The 24036-nt window shown below is 40.0% G+C and overlaps 1 protein-coding gene across 2 annotated transcripts in view; it reads left to right on the forward strand.

The window, feature by feature from the left end:
- Positions 1 to 24036, forward strand: part of RERG (RAS like estrogen regulated growth inhibitor) — a gene marked incomplete at both ends in the record, with an annotated part of 101575 nt that overhangs the window by 64439 nt on the left and 13100 nt on the right. Inside the window, one exon of one of the 2 annotated variants that reach the window (XM_079541231.1) lies at positions 18637 to 18693. The exons of the other annotated variant lie outside the window; for it this stretch is intronic. Coding sequence (XP_079397357.1) covers positions 18637 to 18693 — 57 coding nt within the window. The remainder of the gene's footprint in view (positions 1 to 18636; positions 18694 to 24036) is intronic. 2 annotated transcript variants of the gene reach the window in all.

Below are 24036 nucleotides of genomic sequence, written 5' to 3' on the forward strand. Positions count from 1 at the left end.
AACGAGTGGTGAAGGATGAAGTAAGGAAAAAATACGAGGAATTGTTCAGGCATTTTGCAATGTTTTACTTGAAAAACAAAATTAGAAAATTGTCAACTAAAGAAAGACACACATGCACAAAAAAATACACATCTACCCCTCTCGTCTTGTATGAACTCAGTTGTGAAGTGGCAAATGGAAGATTTTAAACACGGCAATCTGCCAAAAGGAAAAGAGGAAATCCCAGCTGTTATTGAATAGGCTGACTCGTCTTCCTTGGTAAAAAGCAGAGCAGAAGCTCTTTGATGCCCCTTCAGACTTCCCCTTTTTCTGTGGCTGGTATGGTGAAGACAACCTGGCTAAGGCACGATGAATTAGGAACAGTGGGAGGACTGGGGATTTCTAGGACTTACAACCTTAACACTTTTCAGGTGCTTGCATAAGGACATAAAGGATGGGGGAAAGGAATGCCCTAGTTGACAATCACCCTTCCTTCCCAGGTGTTTCCAGCCTCCAGATATCCTGCAGAGAGGGGAAGGGTAGCAGCTCCCTTGTATCACTCCCCTCTGCTAGGAGAGAGGTGCTTGTAGTTAGGGCTGTTGGTTGCTCTTCTACAGAGGAGGTTTAAACAGATAATAATTTGCTGTTCAGATACAGTAGCTACTAACTTTGAAAAACCATGCAAATGCTAGATCCTAGTTAGGGGTCTTTTTCACCAGATCACTCCCTGCCTAGAAGGGACAGGTGGCTCAGACACAAGACTGGGTTAGTGCATTTTCTATTGAAACATCATAAACATCATACTCTTCTAAAGATGTTTTTCAAGTTTCTCAGTTTTTCTGTCCTAGCTGATACTGTTTGAGGAACCATTCAACTGTCTTATCAGGATAAGCTAAAGATGAAGGATTTCTGGGACATCATGCAATCCCTTACACAAAGGCAAATCAGCTGAGTAGCGACTTGTTTTACAGCTTTCCTTTAGATAACCTTTTCCAGTGCTCTGTCCTCTTTTCTTTAGTGCATACCCCCAGCAGTGAGCACACCATGCACCAGCTGCCCTTGGGAGCTCCCGTTGTCCCAGCTGCCCCACTGGGGAGCTGCAGATGTTGAGCTGTCCCATGTCTCAACATGCAGCATCACAGCAGAGGAATCCAGATTCTTCTTTCCAATCTACCTTGTTTTGGAAAACTATGGAGCATTATTAGACTCCATAAAACTTGACCTTTAAAAGTCAGAGGTGCAATTAACCAATCTGGCCAGCTCTGCATCAGCAGCTCATACTAACCAAGAAGATGCAGGCACCAGACAGCTCACTTCTGACTAATGTTATTATAGAGGAACAGGAGGTGGACCCAGACGCTTTAATTAAACTGCAGCAGGTCTGCTCAGCAGGCTGTTATGATTGAGTGCAAAGCAGAGATACCATGCAAAGCATGGTAAAACACAGGGCCTCATCTGATTATTGGGCTTAGCCGTTTCTGTGTTGATTTGCTGGCAGTAGCCAGTCACCCAGCTGGCAAAGGTAGAGGAAGATGTCCAGAGATATGGGACCCGCTGCTGCCATCACTGCTCCAGAGTTCCCCATATGAAATCACTTTATCAAAACTGGTAGGTAAAAGCATGGCTAGAACAGAGAATAATTTTAGATTTTTGAATTGGATTATAGAAGAAACTCTACTGTGTCAGCTAGAAGGAGACCTTGGAGAAATTAGTCCTGGAAGAGTAAAGCCAGCTGCTCTACATGTCCCTAACACAGTTCAGATCTTAGCCTAAGTGTCCAGTTTTTCTTACTTTTAGCTGACTGTGCAAGAGAGCAGCCAAACATTTCATTTCTGCTAAGCAAGCTGGGTGCAAGAGCTTGGATATTGCTTTGTTTGGACTTAAGAACCTAATACCAAATCATTTGAAGTTTCATAATGATTCCACTGACCCTTGGAATTGGCTACTATTTGAGTACTGTTGGTAGAATTACTCACCTAAAAAAGGTACTTTGACTTGCAGAGAACTACTGGGACTGCCAACAGTTTTATACTTGCTCCTGATTTACATCCATGGTTTTTCACCTTGACTTTGCTGTCCTATATGCTGTAGTACTTTTCACTAGGTTCCGTATTAATGCAGAAAATTTCTAATTACATCAAAGTAGAAACTATAATGCTGAAATAGAAAATAGAAAATAGAAAAGAAACTATATTGCTGAAATAACCTGTACAGCAAGTTCTAAACTGGCAGAGATGCATTAATACTTAGAAAGCTTGTAGGGATTGTAACTCTTCTTGGAATAAATGAAAATGACAGAAAGTGTTAGTTAAAAACAGAGACTGAGGACCAAATTTTTTTACACGTCTCTAAAGATGCAGATAAATGCCACGAATGGTGCTTCTGGAAAATCAAATTCAGATGCAAATCACTATTATTTTAAGAGCTTAAGTAAACTTACAATTATGGTAAATTTGAACTTCTGCAAAGACTGATGTTGATCTGGGCCTTTGGAAAAAAAAAAAAAAGTCTCAACTCACTGAAGTGACTGGGAAATCTTCAAAGGCAATTGAAAATTTCCCAATCTTTTGTTGGGGTCATCCAAAATTTTGACAACCAGAGACCAAATGTTATTATAGGAAATTGCTCAGATTGGTCTTTTGGAGACAAATTAACTTTATGATCTTATATAATAGTGGAAAAAAGATTTTGCAAGGACTTAGTGGAAAAGACCCATGGGCCATCAGCCGTGCAGCCATGCACCAACCCTATGAAGGGATCAGTTACTCATTAACCCTAGTCTGGATACGTGGTTTTCTGATGTTCTCATCAGCTGCGTAAAACCAGACTGAGTTTTCTTGTTCTACAGGACAAGTAACGTGAGGATTTCTTTTCTGTAAAAGTCTTTAGATTAAATGTTTGAAAAAGGGAAAGTGATTTAATTGTTTGATTGGCAAGTGTTTGTAAAAAGAATGTAAGCACATTGCTACATAATTTGCATGAAATTGCCAGTAATGGCAAGCAATACCATCGTAGCACTTGCTAATCCGTCAGTTGATAGATTTATGATCTGCTCGGATTCAAAATAGGTATCTTATGTCATTATTTTTTATTTTGCAAACTAAAGAGACAAGATCCATGAAAATGTGTCATGTTGACAATGGTAATCCTAAGAATTAGCTCAGTATTATGACTATTTGCATCTTTGGAATTATTTTTCAGAACTAGTTCAAAACATAGCTGCCTGAGAAGTTGTCACATTTTTCTCTGACGATCTTTTTACTGAAAAAAAAATATTTTTACTTCTGAAAAGGGCAGGAAAAGAAAAACGGAGTGATCAAGCAGAAGGCTAGAGAAACCTACCTTGAAATTTCAAGTTTCCTTCCGGAGCATAGGAGTTGGGGATCAGATGGGCAATAGCCTAAAATGGCAACGTTTTCGTTAAAAAGTTCCAGTGAAATCTCTTATGATAAGGGCAGTGTGTGATAGTTGTAATGATATGAGTTTTTCTATACATACTTCTTGTACTTGATAGATAAAAATTGAACTGTCTAGGCCCTCCCTCAGGCATATGATCACACTGAATCATTGTTTTTACCATGACCCCTTTGGGACACAACCATGCCGTACCCCTTTAAATTAATTAATTAGTTGCTTGCTGTGGCTTATAGCACATCCATCTGCCATTTATTAGGCACTCTCCTGACAGCTAGTGGGAAGATAGCTCAAGTTCGATGGAGCAAGAACACAACAAAGCAACAGCTGACCCTAATCTAAGCCAGCAGTTATTGTCCATATTTCATGAGCTGTATGTTTATAGACATCCATGGGATGTTCTTTTCCTCTTCTATTAGGCTGCATGCTTGTTTTAGTAATATTATAGAATAGTTTCTTTGGAAGGGACTTTTCAGGGCCAACCAAAAGTTTACACATGTTACTGAGGGCACTGTTCAAATGTCTCTTGAGCACTGACAGGCATGGGACATCAGCCACCTCTCTAGAAAGCCTGCACCACTGTTTGACCAACCTCACGGTACGTAAGCTTCTCTTAATGTCCACTTTAAACCTCCCCTGGCACAGCTTTTTGCCATTCCTACACATCCTGCTATTGAATCTCAGGGAGAAGAGACCAGAGATCCTCTGCACTTCCCTGCTCAGGGAGTTGCTGCTAACATATTTGGCATTTGTTGCCTAACCTCTCTGGCAATAGCTGGTGCAGGGCTGTGGTTCTTTTCCATGGGTCCATCTAGACAGCTGTGCTAGACCCAAAGCCAAGGAGGTGAGCAAATAAATACTTGGGAGACAAAGATAGCCAGCTAGTTTTGGAGGAATTCCCTGTCTGATCAAGACAGAATTTGACCTAACAATTATTTTCACAATGATTCTTGAAATCAATTTAGTTTTACCAGCTTTCACCAGAGAAGGACCAGGAGTAAGCCTATCCACATAAAAGCTGTTGAAGAATTTTAGTTGTATTTCATTCCACACATGAGATGATTTTCCCATGCAGACAAGCTTTTCAGAGCACTGAATAGGAAAACAAGCACTCCAATCTTAAGATCAGTATCTAGTGAAATGTTTGCATTAACTCCCACACAGAAGATACTAGAGAGATCAGAAGATCTCTTTAAGAGACCGCTCTACAATGCAGGAATTCAGCCTGTCTCCTTTTTTCCATTGCATGTGCTGTGGTTTCTCCTTCTTGCAGGGTGAGGCTGCTGCTGGTATCAATTTGAGAACATTACTTATCACACCTAAACAGCTCCCCGGGGGCACAGGCTCCAGCCTACAAAGAGAGAGGCAAAGCTGCCGCTGACTTCAGTGGGTTGCGCCTCAGGCTCCATTCAAAGAAGGAAGAATTCTGTTCAAAAGTCATTGCAGAAATATATAGTTACATTGAGCAACGGCAGAGTGCTTCCCAGCTGTTCAACAATTTAACAGCCCAGTCAAAAGCAGCCTCCTTATTCTGATCCTCTAGGAATAAATTCTGTGGCATGTGAGTTTTCTGCCCTTTCATTATCAGCTTCTTTCCAAGAATGTTTTTCTCTTTTCCAGCCAACGCTTTCTGCAAAAGTGGCTTATCTGACTGTAAGTTACAATGATTACCACCGCTTCTCTGCTTTCCTAAACACAGTCACAGCCTTCTTATCTCCTGTATCAATGCGTGACATGCCTTTAAAAGTTGTTCTTTGCCTTATTAAAATGAGTGCGTAACTTCTTCTAACCAGACTGTGCTCATTTGTTTAGAGCAGCGAATTATTTACCTCTTCTTGCTGCTTATGGTGCTTTTTTTGGACTAAACTTTGAAAAGTGTGAGGAACTGAGAGAATGAGGAGGAACAATAACATTCCTCCTCCAGCTATGAGGTTGGTAGCAGCGTGGAGAGCAGCAGTTGCTACCCTGACTGTACCTTCTCTTGGACAACAGGTAGAGCAGATAGAGGAGATAAGCCCACCTGGAGCAGAAGCTGTTGTGGAGTAGGAACAGGATCACTGTGGATGTTGTTGCCCCTGGAAGGCTCCATGTCACTAGGGTGTGATCACTTAGCCCCAGGTGGATTGGTAGGAGGTGACATAGCCCTCCCAGGTACTCCACCATCTAACAGTGAGCCCACGGAGCACACCTCGGAGCTGAAAGACCCTATCTTTTCTTCTGTGTGAAAACATAACAATAAAGAGGGGATTCAACTACTTTAAAAATAACCCTTGGTCCCACAAAGAAAGTGAGTAAGAAGTTCAGCTCTGGCTGAGTCTTTGGAGTTGCAGAGTTCATCTGCTCCCTTCAGCAGACTCGTTGGTCAGACTGCAAGTCTCAACTTTAGCTCCTGGGGAGGATAGTGAGCCTCTTACTACAAGACATTGAGGTCCAGAGAAGGGCAGTGAAGCTGTGAGGCTTCTGGAGCATAGGTCTTATGGAAATTGGCTGAGGAAACTGGGATAGTTCAATCTGGAGGAGTCTCATGGGAGACCTTATCACTCTCCATAATTACCTGAAAGCAGCTTGTGCATAGCTGTGGTTTGGTCTCTTCTCCCACGTGACTGTGATAGGACGAGAGGGGCTGAAATTGTGTCAGGAGAAGTTCAGGTTGAGTATTAGGAAAAATTTCTTCTCGGAAAGAGTGGTGAGGCATTGGAACAGCCTGCCCAGGGATGTGGTTTAGTAGTCGTGGTGGTGGGTTGATAGTTGGACTTGATAATCTTAGTGGTCTTTTCCAACCTTAATGATTCTATGATTCAATGATATGTCAAGGAGAATGAGGAAAATAAAAAATAATAACTAAGTGTGCACCCTTGAAGTAGTAGGGAGCCAAGGGTCATAGAATATTTTTGCTGTCTGTAAACGGCTCATGGAAAATGCATCTTCTAGCAAAGAAACAAAATAAAATGAATGCTTTCCTTGAAGTTCCATCCCTGCGAGCATTGTTTCAGCATCCAGATAAAAAACAATATTCATATTTCCTAAGCCCTTTTGGTTTGTCAGTGTTGGCCAATCTATTTATTCCCACAGCAACCCTATTCCATCCAGGTTCCCAATGAAATTGAGGAATGTGCAGAAAAACTAAAGACCAAATGTCTCTGAAGCTGCTCAGGTGCTAAAAGCAGATGATGTATTAAAAGGAATTTTAAGAAATGCCCTAGCACAAGAGAAATCACAAGGTATAGGGTACGTCTTCTCCAGCAGTACAGCCAGTCCAAGCATGTCCCTCCTTTCCATCAAGATTATTTTCTGCTCCTTGTTTGGCCACATTGGCTCAGAAGTCACTCAGAAGTTTTTTCCAGGATCACTGGGGCTAAGACAAAAATTTCTTGGGGAAAGAGCACCTTTTTAATGAGGGTGATTGAACTGATTACACATGGTGCTCATCCCCACAGGGATTGGGTGGGTGCACTCATGTAGCTATGGATTGGAGAATGACAAGAGGTTCATTGGGGATGGATACAGAAGACAACAGCATGCAATGGCATCCATTAGAGACCACCACCATCTAACCACTATTGGACTGCTGGTGGCCTCTCTGCTCTGCTGGGCACATTAACAGCTTTGAATGTGTAATCATCCATTAATCCATTTTAAACCAGAGAAAAACATGGTGGAGCAAGGAATGTAAACCTCATCTCAGACCAGCTCCAGAGGTTCTGTATCAGCCTTTGTTACATGCAATTGGAGGTATTCTTGCTTGTCAAATTGTAGATTCCCAGGGCTGTGTTTCCTCACAATTTGTATGATGTCATCACCAAGAGCTAAGCAAATGCAGATTGCTGCAGTCAGGTTACAGCACTCTATAGGGCAGTAATGGGGAAAATAAACTTAAATTGCTTTATTCAACTGCTGGCAGAGAAAGTGGAATCATTTATATTCGCTCTGCTCACTCTGAACAATGGGATGAAACTGAGAAAGTGTTCTTAAGAAAAGCATTGAAAGAAAAACTCAGCAATGAACAGATTATCAGATTAGCCTGAGAAAATAATAGAAGTCAATACCACAAACTTCCTTAGTCCTGAAGGGTCTCTGAGCATTTGACACTTCAATCCACTGGATGACACATACCTTCCGACCCTCAGGACTGAGGATAAGATGCTAGCAGGAAAAGATGACATAACACTCTTGCAAAACTGCTATGGGATCTTTAACTTCCCTTAGAACAAACAGGAACTTGGTGTTTTCAGCCTCATCTAAAAGGAATGAAGAAAATCCTATTGCTAAGGTCACTTCAAACTGGGTAAACCACTGGATGAGATAATGACTGGAAGAACCCTGAGTATACAACTTCTTATCTTTGCATCTGTGTAATTTCTACAGATAAAAAATGTGCAAAAGAATCTCAAACAAATAGAACCACAGCTTTTGGGGGAACTAGCTCATTGTTTGTAGTGAGTTAAATGTAGCAGAACTTCCTCTTAATATGTAATTTTAACTAAGCTTAGCTAATTATCTAGCTGAGACCAGAACACTCTCTGAATCTGTGGCACTCTAGAGGGGCAGGGCCAGGTCTCCTGGCAGCTGTGATGACCACCATAAACTAAGTTATGTTAAACCTCCAAGGCTGAGGCATGAGATAAGTCAGAGCTTTCACAACATCTGTTATCTGCTACTGTGTTTTTTATTTTGTTTGAAGTCATATGATGTTTATTAGCTGAATGCCCTCAAGTATTGAAAATGAAAGCAGAAATTTACCATTTAAATTTGGGAGTTTAAAGTTTAATCTGAGCAGCTTTCATGATCGCGTGTCCAAATTCCAAGCAGAAGGTTAATAATAGCCCCTACATTATTGTGGCACCAAATGAGCGCTTATAAAATTGCAGTTGCAGAGAGAGATAGGAGATTAGAGTTATTCATCAAAGCAATGGATTAGTTTAACTTCATTAATGCTGTTGTCAGTACTGGGAACCAAGCACAACACGCTGTAGCATATTGGCTGGACCACTTAGTAGTGTTTATTGTCACCCAGCCTAACATGCTGTAGCTCTGATGGGGACTTGTTACTTCAGAGTCAGACATCAAACTTCCTGCTGATGGTGGTTGTATGGGATGAGCAGTATGTGAGATCACTCAAATCACCCTTAAAGTTTCAGACTGAAACAGGCTTTGGTTGCCAGTGATTTATGAAAAATTGCTGTCCACCCACACCTGCTCTTCCAGCCTTCTCCACAAAGGAAAAGAGGTGATGTTGCCTGTGATGCTATTAGATACCACTTGGTGCCTATCAGTCTCATCTCTCTTGGGATTCTTTATCTACAGCATGTTAAAAAAGCTTTAGTCTGAGTTTTCCTCCTCAGCTCATCACTTCTCCACTTTGGAACATTCTTCTTTGTACTGTGACAAAGAAACATATGGTCCATAGTATTTAAATTATGTTTTATTTTGACTGTTAAACACAGCCTATCACTTACGGGTTTTGTTCTCTGGTATTGTGAACCCTACTGTGGAAATAATAGCTTTTCTCTTAGAGATTCTCTGCTCCTGCTGCTGTGCCTCTTAGTCTCCCACGTGTAATGGAGAAGTTGTTTACCATAAAAAATGCTGGCACAAACAGAACTGCAAGATTCCAGGTGGCAAGCAAGTAATAGGAGCAGATGTCTTAACAATGCAGAGAAAAGAACGGGGGAAAAAAAAAGGTGAACATAAAATGTGAGAGCACATTAAGACATTTGCCACTGCTTTCAGTGAGATGCCTAAGGCATTTTGAATATGATACACTATGATGACAGTAACTGGTTACAGAAGCCTGAAAACCACCATAGTTTATTGTCGCTCTCTGATATGTCTGCTCTCACATGCCTCTCCTTTCTTTCTTCTGTGAACTTCCCCATGTGTCTGGTTCAGGTATTTGGCAGTGAGCTCAACAGAAAGAAAGCTGTAAATTCTGTATCTTCTGCCTTTAAAACACCAGGTAGCCAGGGAGCTGCAATGCAAAGCCAACTACTTGCATGGTTTGAAAACACTGGGTTCACAGAAAAATAATACTGTGACATGTTAAGAAGATGTAACATTTATCAATGCTTATATCATTTTCCTTATTAAAAAATAAAAAAATAAAAAATTGAAAGTACATGAGTCAGTTTTCAGTGCATTTGGTTGCCCTAAATGTGCATTCCCGTGTGATACAGGCACCTTACAGGCATGTATCTGTTGATTGTTGATCCTACTGACCAGTCCTGACAGACCTGTAGTATTCCTGTGTTTGCCTAAGCTCTTTTGTTAGACAAAGCTGAAAATTGCACAGGACAGATGATCTTTGAAGGTATGAGTTGCAGTCACATCTGATAAACCATGCATGCAGTTAGTGTGCGACAAGAGAATTAATATGGTCAGACTCAAGAGAAGGATGACAGATATTCTGCTCATACTGTGGCCAGTAGGAGACAGGAGACAGTGACATCTAACAAAAGTGACGTAGAGAGCTCTGTGTCCCTTTACATTGCCGTGTTTCTGGATCAAAGGAGAAAAGGTGCAATTTGTGTCATTTCTAGATACTGCTTGTCCTGATATGTACAGACAGAGAAACAGCATGCTACTTCTACGAAGGTACTTTATGCTATCCTGAAGGTTACAGATACACAGGTCATTCTGAAAGTGATGCCTCTTCTTTATTTTCATAAAAACTATGTATATAATAATATAATATAGTCCAACAGATCCCTTCAGTGTATTACAAAATACTGCAGGAAGTCAAAGAATAAATGGAGCTAGTGAGCTTTGAGCTTTGTTTAATCTGGCTTTTAATTGCAGGTTTTTCAGGAATAATAATAAAAAAAAAAAGGTGAGGTGTTCAGGCATTCCCTTTGAAAGTGAAATCTAAAATACTCTCTTCCTTCACAAATAAAAAATGGACTTTCTACTCACAGTGCAGTTTCCATTAAAAATTCATTCATACAAAAACGTTTTGACAATAACCAGAAGTCCATTCTGCCACCTAGAGTATTAAAAAATTCCCTGTTATTTCTTTCCTTTTTTCTTTTTTTTTTTTCTGTTGTAAAGATGACAGACGAAACATAACCAGAGAGCAGAGTGAGATGTTTTCTGAAGTCAGCACTGGGAGAAATTTAAGGGGAAAAAAATAGAAACCCTTGCAAATCTTACTGTCTTGCTACTCTAGTACAGAAAAACCTCATTCTATTCTTTGTCCAGTGTCTTTCAAAAGAGCACACAAATTCAAAGCTTACCCATGTCAATTACCTAGGAAAGTCACAGCTATTTGTGTGATTTCACTTGTAGAACTTGCTTTACAGTCCGATCACAAATACGTTCCGTCTTTTACACATAAACATCTGGAGGTGTTATCATTAACTGTGTTTTGGAAAGCCATATGTGTTAGTAATAGCACACCAGAAAGTTTAGTCTTCATGAAGCGGCGACATAACAAGCTATACAATAAAGTCAGTAGAGGAGAAATGGTAGAGGTATGGATATTGCACACCATGTTTCTAAAATGATCAAAACCATTAAAGAGGCCAGTCTCGCAGTTCGTCTTTTATATGAAGGGAGTCCTGTAAAATAAACAACCCTATATTGGAGCAGTTTGTTATGGAATGGGATAACAAGATAAATTAAGCTTCCTGCTTATGTGCCACATGCGGTAACAGTTGAAAAGAAAATAGTCCCAGTATAAAAGACAGTGGGCAATACTTTAGTATAAAAACGTCCCAGATAAGAGTTGATGGGATGAATGACCATCACACTGCATCTTTTGCAAGATTGTGGTAGGCTATTTCAAAAGAATATATGGAATTCTTTCTATCATGAAATTACCACACCAGGAGCAAGGCAAAAACCACTTCCTGATGTTAATATTTGGACATGGTTAATAATGAACATTTTGATGAACAACTCTTGCGTTTTTCATATTCAGTACTGAATAATGAAGGCTTTCAGTTTGCAAATATGTCAGTGCTGAGATTGCTTTCTGCTCAGTGTCTCAGCAATGGCAAACTTTGCCTCTCATGTGAAGACTTAGTCCTTCTCCATCCATGAAGGGAGATACCAGCTGCCCCACAACAACAGATTTAGGGGGTGTTCAAAGTGTCAGACTACAAGAATAGGATTGGGCAGGGCTAGAAATGCACAAGAGCTAGAGAACCCTTAAGAGCCCATGTCTGAGTGTGTGGAGCCAGTAGACACCTGGAAGTTTGTACAGCCCACGTGGTGTGACCAAGAGAGATGAAGCAAGGAAAGTGGAGAACTGTAAGCAGTTGTCCTGGAGATAAGTGTGGTCACGGGTAGAGCAATTACTCTTGTACAATCCAGGAAATCAACCACTCGCTTTTCTGTTTGGTGAGCACTTGTGAGCATTGGTTTCATTACATTTCAACGACTTCTACATTCATTCTCAGCGAAAACTAAAAACAAAAGCAAAACTAAACTACTGTGCATGCTCTGATAAAAGCACAGCTTTCTTTTTCCTTCTTTCATTCCCTGCAATTAAGACGTGCTTGTAAAATCTGATACGGTGCTTCCTTCAAGTGAGAACTCCAGACAGCGGAGAGAAGATTATGAAATAAACAGTACTTACAGACTGATAGTTTCAGATGAGCTCCTTGAAACAAGTTACTTTTCTCCAGATGCTTCCCACTCATAGGTTCCTAAAAGCAGGTACTTTCCACAACAGTGAAATGCAGATACATTTGAGAGAAATTTAAATTGCTACTGACAAAATAAACGCTACCCAAGACTTTACAGTATAAACTGAAACGGGACAGAGATTTTAAAATGAAACATCGACTACTCTGTTATTTGGTCAGATCCAAAGGATAAATATCCTTTGGAAGAAAGCTAAAAGACATAGCTGATTATGGATTACGAGTAGGAAAATGGCACTGTCCTTCCAAACAACTTGCCAAAATTGGCAATTTTTTTGATTGCTAGTTATTGAATTAACATTTAAAACAGGGATTGTTCAGATTAGGCTCCGCAGCACTGAAGCCTATATCATTTTGATTGAGGAAATCCCTTAGATAACACCAAGCAAAATAACCTCTTGAAATGAAAGAGTAACATATTTTTTTCACACATGTTCAATCCTAGTTTGTCTTTATTGTTACAAATAATATAAGCTTTTGTTCTGTACTTAACCTTAGTCAGTGGACCTCATTACACTGTCACACAAAAAAATATAGAAGAACACACAATAATTTTTTTGAAGAGTTCAGTGCTTAAGACATGGATTAAAATACCCATAAAATGTGCAGAGTATGAGACAGTAAGGTAGTCAGCAAGTGACCAACAGACAGTTGGACTAGATTATCTTTGGCCTTTTCCAATTGTTGTGATTCTATGATTTTTATACTTGATACAGTTTTTCCTTCCATGTCCCCTATTGATCTAATTTTGCTCCATTAAATGTTCTCTCTAGTTTAATGCATGCACATTAGGTCTCAGTGTTAGCAGTGATCACAGTGAGAGTAGGGAATGCAGAGAAATCCTGTTGATGTCCAGCTCACCACTCACCCAGCCTTGCTAAATTAATTGAGACATTGTCAAAACTAAGTCAAATCCAAGCCCACGAGCACAGGGCCAGAAGCCACGACTGCATGTCTACACTCATGGTGCAGCCAGGATCAGAAGGCAGTGCCACACCACAAGTTCACATTTTTCCCCCTCACTGGAAGGCCTGCACATTCAGAAGCAAATTAGAAGTCTCATGGTAGAGGTTTTAAAACAAACCATTACCTCCCAAAGCTGGTCACAGAACTCCCACGCCAGTGTGCTGCATTGCTGCTCTCAAAGCCCACTGAAACTCAGAATCATGAGGGGCCTCCAGGAGAGAGTCCGTATCCCATTTGCCCCCCCAAAAAATACACATTTTTTAAAAATGAAATAATTGTCATGTGAAAGTGCCTTTTGATCATTGTAACGACTAGTTTCAACCACTCCGCTTTCTCCAGCCAAGTATGATTTACTGATGACACGTCATCACAACACCAGGAATGGACTTGTTGATATGTTAAATAATGGGACTTCTTTCAGATAATTTTTATAGCTCAAAATTCTCATGGCATAAAAGAATCATCATACAGTTATTTAACTGTAGAGAGCTGTTACTTTTCTTAGAATAACTTTGAACTCTGTCTCTTTTGGGAAGAAGGAAGCATTTTTCAAATAAAATCCAACTTCCATCCTTCCTGCCCCAAAAGCTCAGTCTGTATTAGCTGGAACAGTAACAGAATCATGAAGATATGTATTCAGGCAGACTGTAAATTTTACCGGAGCCATTTATGTTACTAAATCCAAACAAAGATCTAAACCAAAACTCAATGGTGTATATACATTTAAATGTTCCAAAAAGATACGGACTGAGATTTTTAAAGTTGGGAAAGGACGTTAGCCACACAAGTCCCAAAGAAACTGATTAATTGTGTAGTTGACAATCTCAGTTTATAAACCAAGTTAACTCCTGCTATAATTTCACTGTCTTCATTGGAGTTACAGTGCAAATGTGTTTGACACATAGTCATGTTTCTTCTCCAAGAATAACTTCTAAGGCAGAAGGTTTAAACATGACTGAATGAAAGTCAAGTTCTACCCTAATTTAAACCCTGTACAAAACAGCTGACTTGGAAATGAGGTTGTAAAGAAAGGCAAAAAGAGACATGAGCCATTACATCAATTTCCTTAGGTAATGGTCATGTCTCCAAAACACAGCGGGAATCCAAATTGCAGTTTGTTGGAGATTCTTTCCTTCACAGCCTGAAAATTCATGCATTTCACAAGCAGTGAGTGCTGGGGGAGGGTGTGGGCTCCTCTCAGCAGAGAACAATGAAATTCACTTCTGTTCAGTACTGCATTAATTCGAATCTTGTCTGCTTCAAAATGCATTTCGTCTTTTCCTACAACAAACACTAGGAATGTTGATTATAATATGAACACCAGAATTAGTCACCTAGTTTAATGAGAAAATAATGTTTCATACATTTTCAATCTCTGCATTATTTAAAATAAAAATCCAGTAGGCAGATTATTATTACTTTAAAGTGTTGGGCTATTTTCAGCTTACTTTTAGCATCAGAGCAAACATGGCTAACAGGTCAAGTGCTTCTTTCTCACCTTAGCAAAGGTCTGTGCAACTCCAACTTTCTATTTGTAGCATTGCTAAGGGTATGAGGAAGATTTATTGCTTTGCCTGAAATGTCCTTTTTGCCAGCAGCAAAAATCTGAGCACCACAACACTGAATGTAGTCAATTTCTAATGTCTTTGTTTCTGATTCTTCTGCTGGCAGAAGTTATTCTACTAAAACAAAAGTGATGTAATCTGGCAGTAACTGAGCTCAGCAATAAACAAAATGGCTCCACAGTAATATTCATGGACTAGAGAGATCATTTTTAGGGCAGGCAACATGAGCCAGCAACTGGTCTAGGCTGAGGACTTTCTCTCTCCCAGCTCTCCTCTCATTGACTCCCTTCTGTCAAACCAGATAAAGTCAGACACTGCTGTAATACCCAACTGTACATCAGAGACGCATTTGCTGTGCACCCCTAACGAGACGAAGGTTGAGATGCTTTCTATCCAAAACATCTTGTGATCATTTAGAAGCAGGATAGATACTGGATCAAGAGCATCTCATGTTTCCCATCTGTAAAACGTAGCTGCTAAACTTCAGTCTAGTAGTGTGGAAGCCAGTGCTGTTTCATTTAGTGTACACACCTGTAACCCTGTTCTCTTAGGGTAACCTCAGTAGTCATGGTCCACTCTATCTTCTGTTTTTCACCTGGCCTCATCTCCTTCATTTTGGCTATATCTGAAATAAGCCCTCCTCCCCTAGAGCTGCACATCTATGGTCTTTCTCAGACATGAGAGCTTAACAGATTTTCTTCCAGTCCCCTTCATCTCTTTGACCCTCTTTCTCCAGCAGTTTCCATCTACAAATACAAGGTGGCTGTGCTTTACCTGCTTCTTTGTCATCACACACAGCATGCCCAAGCAATCCAGCTGCAGTCCCAGCAAGCAGAATGCAAGCAGAGTTGCTGGACATTTGTGAGCCAGCATTCCAAAAGCCCTCTTCAGTCATAAGGTAGAAAAGTGCAATGTGCTGCCATAAAAGCCAGCCCATGGGGTTTTCTTCTCTTTGCCAGCATTTTATAGCATCTGTGTATCTGTGGGTGGTGCTCATTAAGAACAATGACAGTGATAAGCTGAGAAGCGAGAAAAAACATGATTATACTCATGTGAATTCTGTGAATTCTTATTCTGTCACTAAAACAAATTATAGTTTTCCACCTTTAGAGTCCATTTGAGAACCCACTCAGCTGCTATGATACAATGCGCATCAAACCACCTTCTCTGAAAGGGTTGAGGAACACCTTGGAATTCTCAACATCTGAAAAACAGTATGCAGCAGGCATGAGGCAGGATAGAGCAAATGCTGTTTCTTTTGAGTGCTCAAGCATACAGGCTTTTCACTTTAGTGGGCCGCAGAGCTCCTGGAAGCATTTTTAAAATCTGTTCTTGAAAAGTAACATGGTAAGGAGCTTCAAAAAGCATGTCAGGAGAATTTCTACCCTGCATTACTTTCCCAGTCAAAATAGAACATGCCATCTATTTTACCAGCAATTAGAGAACCAATTACTAGCAATTAGAGAAGAGTCATGACCAAACTTTTAAAACGTCAAGATGTTTAAACTTCACCAGCTGAGGTAAAATATGGGGGAAATGGTGCATTATGGATGGAAAATAAGCTACACAGAGATATTCTTGTTCCATGATGACATCCATGTTAGTAGTATGACTTGAAAAGTACTTTTAGTATTGCCACATTCACTCAGAGGGCCAAGGAGAGCATTGCTGCAAAGGCTTAAAAAAATTCCTAAGGTATAAAAGAATCATAAAATAACAGCAATTTAAAATTGCATCTTGTCTAGTGATCTCATTTCCTTAGGATCACATTCTTATTACTTTCCAAGTGTGAAGCATACTTAAGTCTTCCTGAAAACTAAGGTTCTGACTCTGTTAAATAAAATAGGTTCCAAGTGACCAAAGCTGAATTAATGAAGTTTCTTCTGTAGTGTTGGGCCTGGAGCATCTCCCATCAGAGGAAAGGCTGAGTAAGCTGGGTCTGTTCAGCCTGGGGAAAAGGAAGATTGAGGGGAGATCTCATTAATGTTTATAAATATCCAGAGAGTGGTGGGAGGCAAATGGATGAGGCCAGGCTTTTTTTATACAGTGGTGTATAGCAATATGACAAGTAATGGCCTAAAACTTGAATGTAGGAAGTTCCATACTAACATGTGGATAAACTTATTTATGGTGAAGGTGACTGAGCAATGGAGCAGGCTGCCCAAAGAGGTTGTGTAGTTTCTTTCTATGGAGATCTTCAAGACTCATCTGGACGCTTACCTGTGTCACCTATTGTAGGGTACTGCTTTAGCAGGGGTTTGGACTTGATCTCTTGAGGTCTCTCCCAACCCTTCAATTCTGTGATTCTGTAATTCTGTGATTCTGCTTCTGGGCACAGAAGTCTGGAGTGTGAGAGATTCCTATTGCTTTGATTTTGAAAAAAGCCAGAATTCAGCTTAAATGTCACCTTTTGCTGTCTGTCTGCAGCTGAAGGAGAAATAGAACAAAGCTGTAGGGCTGACAAGAAAACCTTCTCCTATAGCTGAAATCACTAAAATCACAGTTAGTGCAGGGATACTTCTTTCTCCAATCTGAAAGCACAGAGAGAATTTTGAATATTTGACAGCAGTGAATGCTTTGCTTACGGAATCACAGAATTACAGCACTAGAACTACAAGGCAGTGCTTAGCTTTAAGATTGATAGCTAGAACATAATCAGAATCTTGGCAAAGCATTTGTAGGATGTCTTTAAGTGGATGGAGAGAAAAAAAAATCAATATAAGAATATAAGTAGCAAGATCTTAGCCCATAAACTGAAATTGAAAACTAATTATCCCATGCTCCAAAATCCAAAACATTATTTCTATTTCTGCAAATTCATTAATTGCACTTGTTGGTCAAGAATGTAAATATAGCTGATCACTGCCAGTGGCAAGTAGGGAAAATACTGAAGGCAAGTTATTGCAAGGAAAGCATGTCAAGCTACAGAGGAAGCAATTTAGCCAATTATATTTACTTTTTGAAGCTTCACATCTGAAGGGAAAGTTTATCAGAAATTATGAGGGCTGCTCTGAAAGTAATGCCTCCAATTTTATGGTGTTGGCTTATGATGTTAGAGGCAGATGCTGATGATATGGCAGTAGAGATTGAACCTTCTGGACAATATTTCATTACATTTTGTTGCTGTGCGCCAAATGGCAGTGAGAAAGGCAGTCTGACAGAATGTCATCTGACACGGAAGTGAGGATGAAGCAAGGGTGTAGAATTTAATTCCTCCATGCAGAAAAAATGGCACCCATTGACATTCACTGATACTTGCTGAATGTTTATGAAGACCAAACAGCAGATGTGAGCACAATGAGGAGGTGGGTGGTACGTTTCAGCAATGGTGGTGTGAAGGACAAGGCATGTTTTGGACGGTCGTGGAGATTTTTACAAGTGTGGCATGCGGGCTTTTGTTCATCACTGGCAAAAGGCATATCTAATGGGAGAGACTGCGATGACAAATGGTGTTTTGTAGCTGCAAATTTGCTCTATCAAGTAGCATTATTGTGCTCCTTATATCTGTTGTAGTTTCAATAAAAATAAATACAAGGCATTAGTTTTGGAGCAACCTACATAAATGATGATGAACACCTCTGGCTTTGAAGCTGAAAAGCATTCTGGTTCAAAAACTGCCAGCTCTTATCCCATAAAGCAGCAAAAGAAATGTGGTTCCCCCCACCAAAGGTCATCTGCTCATCCAACTCAAAGCATTCTAAATAAGGTTCTGATTTGTCTTTTTAACAGTAAAGCTATTGTGTGAAGAAAACAACATGAAAGAAAGTTAAAGGCCATTGAAAGCCTCTTGGCATTCTTTTCCCAGCATTGTTACACGGGTAAATCATTAATGTTATAACTTGGTTTTTTCCTGTTTTGTTCCCCTCCTCTGAATGTTAGAAGTGGGCGACAGATAGTGAAAAGGTCTCAACTGCCCCCATTAACAAAGCTGAATTCCACCCCCTGTTCAGAAGAGCCACTACACAAGCATTCACACAGAAAAAAATTGTTGATAGAATTTCATTATTTATTTATTACTGTTATTTATTACTGGGCAAGCTGATGGTTTGTATGTCTTTTCATTCCTCCAGCTCTCGTTGTGCGCTTCCTGACCAAACGATTTATCTGGGAGTATGACCCGACTCTAGGTAGGTTACATGTTCTTCCATCTACACAGTATGTTGTATACACTAGCATGTCTGAAGTAATGGATAATCATGGAGTTAAAATTTTGAGCCTCGGTTAAGATCATTTGCTGTAGAAAGGTCCTCCATGGTCACTTAAAGCTGGAACAAATATTACCTAAGATGGCAGAACAGAAATCTAATAATGCACTCAAATAAAAGCAGAATTAAAAACAAGGCACAGCTCTGCCCACACAGAGGTCAGTGGGAATTCTGCCACTGAAGGCGATTGCATTATTGTTTCACTCTGAAAATTAAAGCATTGAGCATGGGATCTGTTTTCAGCTTTGGGATAACACAGCCAGCAATTGCTGGAGAATGGGAGGCTGGGATATGCATCTCAAAAATTCAAGGGAAAAACAAGCATAGGTGTTTACATTCTGCCTACTACATATGTAGTTCTCACCTGTCAAGCACAATTGCATTTCACTTCTATATATGATGGCCAGATAAAGGACACCAGTCTTCATAAGAGCATCAAAATGTCCCCTCCACAGTTCCTGCTCAGCTGAGTTCGGTCTGGCACTGTTGAGAAGCTAACACAGATAATTCAAAAAGATCTCAAATAGTTTTCTGAATTAGAAGCCTCTTGAAAATATAGGCCAACATTAGATTTGTTACTATTTCTGAAGTTAGTGAATGTTTGAACACTCAGTGCCAAAGAAAACCCAGGCCAAGAATTCTGAGATGAGGTGTGAAGTAACGAGCCAGGAAATTTCCTTTTCTTCTAGAGTCAGTTGCCATCTCCTTTACCTTCCTTTGGAGACTTGAATAAACACTGTCCAGTTAAAAGCTATTTCTTTCTTAGGGATCTTCCTTTAAGAGGTCCCACTAAAGAAATAGAGAACAATGTAAGCTTGTAACAAATAAGATGAAAATTTAATACACTTTAACACAAAACCCAGCAGCCCTTTCTGCAAAGGAAAGTTTCCAGTATCACACTGCACGTTTTGGACTGTTAAGAAGAAGGATGATGAAGGACTGACAGATAATAGAATTCTCATCATTGAGAAAATATTTCTCAGAACAACCTGAACACAAATACATTCTTTCATCTTCTAATATAATTCACTGATGAATGTATTGGTGTATGTCACCTGTCCTGCATAATAGGATGTTCAGTATAATGTTTCATTAAATTTCACACTTCTATTATTAATACATCACTTTCAGAATTTGACGATAGAATACACTGATATAAAAAACTTTATATACAAGTTCATTAATGTCTTGTAGGGACACTCCATACTACAATATCCCAGCTCTTTTTAAGACTTCCAGTTTAAGCACACAATCTAAGAAGTTAGCATGCTGCAAGATTTATTATTTTTTGTCCCATTATGGAGGCTATGTGTCCTTTTTTGTGTATAAGCCTTGATGTTTGTTTCTGTTTTTACAAATTAATACTACTGCAATCCAGCCATGCCCCTCAGGATTGTCTTCCACTAGGAACATCAAAGCTCTAATGCAGACAGTACTCCTGTCTCAATAAAATAAAAATTAAATCTCTTTTGACTGACTGAATTCTGCATTCTCATCCAGTTTAGAGGTTGACAGCTTAGACTATATATTACAGCTATTGTGAAGCTAAGTGCTTTAGCCTGCTCAAAGCAAAAGGCTTCAGAAATACATAAACCAATAAACTATTGTCAGGGAGCTGTTTCTTAATCATAGAAATCTCCGACAGAAGATGTGCACTAGAAACTTTTTTGAAGTACTGTTTTTCAAACCATGTATTACAGTAGGATTCCAAGCAGGTTCTGAAGCGTTAGAAAACACATCTCAGGAAATTCTAATCATTACTCAGGCCTTCAGAGATCAATCAAAAGGATTGTACTTTCAAAAGCTGTGAGAAACAGTGCTTTGAAGAATGCATTCCTGGCTTTATCATGGTCATCGTGGGGTGACTTAGTGTCCAGTTACCTGTAAATACTGCTGAACTGAACTTACTGAGAAGTTTTATCAGATTTGTTTCTTCTTAGTAATAATAGACTGGCAATTGGGTGGAAAGAATGACATCTATATAGTCAATTTAAACAGATGCAAACCATCCAGCTACTAAGCAGCAGAAGGTTTTGCCAAAAAAATCACTGGGTCTGTGACAAAAGTGTCATTTTTTATGGTTTATTTCTTATGTCAAATTCTCAATCCCCCATTAGAACAGATAATTCCTATTTTTAGGAAAGCTTTCACCAAGATGTACTAGGCCTGATGGAAATTCAGCAGTGTCCTAAGCTAAGTGTCAAGGTTAAATAAATAATGTCTTGTGCTCTTAATTCAAGGGTGGCACGTTTTAACCAGAAAGAAAAAAAAAACATACATCATAGATATTTTTTTACTACTCTAACCTGCCAGAAGAAAATGAAGGACAGTATTTTTAGCACTGTCTGGACATGCTGCTGTATCTCCAGGAGCCAAATTAAAAACCACAAAATAACATTTTCTGGCAAGAGCAACACCACTGAATCTTGCAAGTCTTGGCACATGGAGCTGTCAAGGAAGTCAGGACTTTGCAGTTCTGCCCCTTCTGTTCATGGTACTGGATCTGTGGAGGCACTGATATGACAGCTGCATCTTCACCAAAAGTACATACCGCTGTGCTTTTTATTTTATCCTTCCCAGCCAAGGGGTAAGAATTGCAGCGAAGGTCATTTTGTGGGGAGCATTAACTGTCAGCCTTGACTTCTCTGTCATTGCTGCTTAACTTGAAAGTCACTGTCACCATCACGGAATGTTTTTTTGTTTGCTTTTTTTTAAAATGTATTTGATTGTTTTTTCAAAAGGTGCCTAGTCACTCAAACTGTTGGTGGTTACTTGGCATTATCGAGGTGAATGAGTTTCCTCCTTCAATATTTGTTTGTCATAAATTATGCTAGTATCCCTTGCATGCAACAGAATATGAAGGTCCCAAGAAAGAGCCCTGTGAAGAAATAGGCTGGAACTGCACATTTTTAAAAACACACGTGCAGTTGTTTTCTAAAATATTTAGTATATGAACTCAGCATTAAACTTTGTCATTTTTAGTTAGTTAAATATGTGCTGAGAAAGGGGATTGGGCCACCACATGAATTTCATCAAAAACTCACTGAGTGTCTTTAATTAGAGTGCAACTCACCAGCTAACAAGCAGATTCACTGTGGTGTTCAAAAGCCTGAAAACCACCTTGGCCTTATTAGAGCACCATTTAGCCTACAGCCTAAGAGCACTTCACAAACATAAGCAACATCTCTGCGATGGATTGAGTACAGGACTGGAAATCTGCGCTATATTTCAGTTTGGCTCTATTGACAGATTCATAAAAAGGAAATATGAAAACAAGCATTGCTATGTGCCATTTCAGCAGGGCTTGCCAGGCAGCGGGTGGCAGCAGACTGACAGTTGGCTTGCCAACATGGCGTCTCGGCTGCTAGAAGCAACCCACATGCAGCAAGCTGCCACCCTCACAGTTCTCCTAGGGTTCAACCATTGCTGCCAGTTGCCACAAAAACAGATGTGCATAAATGCATAGCATGTGCCAGATGGCCTCTTCTCATGGATAGACATATTCTATGGGGAAGTGTATCAAGGTGGAGGTATGAAGGCCTTCATATTGCTTGCTACCTTCTGTGGGTAATATATTGGGCTGAATTCAGGACTCCTATGGATCTCAGTCATCCTGCACTTCATGTCCGTTGTAAAGCATGCTGTGAATAGCTGTTCTTCTCAGCACCAGTAATTAGGAGTAACAGTACATATCTCAACAGTTTCCTCCATGAACTATTGGCATTGCCCAGAATTAGTGTGCCTCCTAGGGGCAATCCCAAGCACAAATACAGTCTGGATTTGTGATATGCTCTCAATAGTTTGAGAGCAGCCCTGAGGAGAAAGATTTGAGAGTGTTGGTTGATGAGAGATTCAACATGAGCCGACAGTGTGCTCTTGCAGCCCAAAAGGCGAACTGTATCCTGGGTTGAATCAAGAGAAATGTGACCAGCAGGTCAAGGGAGGTGATTGTGCCCCTCTGCTCTTGTGAGACTCCGCCTGTGTCCAGTTCTGGGACCTCCAACACAAGGACATCAAGCTGTTGGAGTGGGTCCAGAGAAGGGCCATGATGATTATCAGAGAGCTGGAGCATCTCCTCTACGGGGATAGACTGAGAGAGCGGAGGCTCTGCAACCTGGAGAAGAGTAGGCTCAAGAGGACCTTATATTGGCATTCCAATACCTGAAGGGGGCCTACAGGAATGTAGCAACAGGACAAGGGGAAATGGTTTTAAATTGGAAGAGGGTAGAGTTAGACTAGACATTAAGAAGAAGTTCTTTACTGTGAGGGTGATAAGAGCGGTCACCCAGAGATATTGTGGATGCCCCCTCCCTAGAAACATTCAAGGCCAGGCTGGATGGGGCTTTGAACAAGCTGTTGTGGTGGGAGGTGTCCCTGCTTATAGCAAGGGGGTTGGAACTGGATGATCTTAACAGTCCCTTCTAACCCAAACCATTCTATGGTTCTGTGATTCACCTGCCCTCAAAGATGGGAGAGGTACTGTAGTTTGTGATATTTAATTGGTTCAGCATCCTCAGTTTTAAAATCAGAAGGGAAACAAACCAATTCATTTTTTCCTGGAGGCCAGAAAAGGAGGAAGAATCAGAGTTATCACGGACAACACTGATGCTTGAAAAGTACTTAATGAGCAGCAGCAAATGACCTGCCTGTATCAGCCATGACAGGCAGGGAAAATCTGCTTGTTCAAATGATGAAAAAAGAAAATTCATCAGTTACGCCTAAATGAGTGCTTTTAAAATCCAGTTTTGCAGTATGTCACTGAAAACCCATGTGCTTCTCTAACATATTGGGACAATTCACTCAGCTAGAAGCAGAACTTGGGATAATCAAGTCTAAGAAGAAATTATTAGAAAAAGAAAGAGGAAGAGGATATTATGAACTCAGCTGTGTCATTTATTCTACAATAGAACATATGTACAGATAAGAGAATGAGGTGTTACGAGGAGCAAAGACATGCAGCATCCATTTTTGCCATATAAGGGGGAAAACCACACAAATAAAACCCCAAGGAAGTGCAGGAGACATATTCCTCAGTTCTTTCCTTGGTTCTGTCACTAATTCGTTTCCTGTAGTCTCTCTGCTTCTACTTCTCACCTGTAAAATCCTTCATCTCATAGAAGGATTGTAAATTTTTTAACTCTTCAAGTACTGGTTCCTTAAAGACTCTCATGTTAAAGGTGCACAAAAATACCAAGTATTTCTGCAAAGACTGAATTTTAAGCTGAAAAAACAGCAAATAAAGAGTTAACATTCTTGTTGACCTTT

The sequence above is a fragment of the Tetrao urogallus genome (assembly GCF_951394365.1).
Source record: "Tetrao urogallus genome assembly, chromosome: 1".
Lineage (NCBI taxonomy): Eukaryota > Metazoa > Chordata > Aves > Galliformes > Phasianidae > Tetrao > Tetrao urogallus.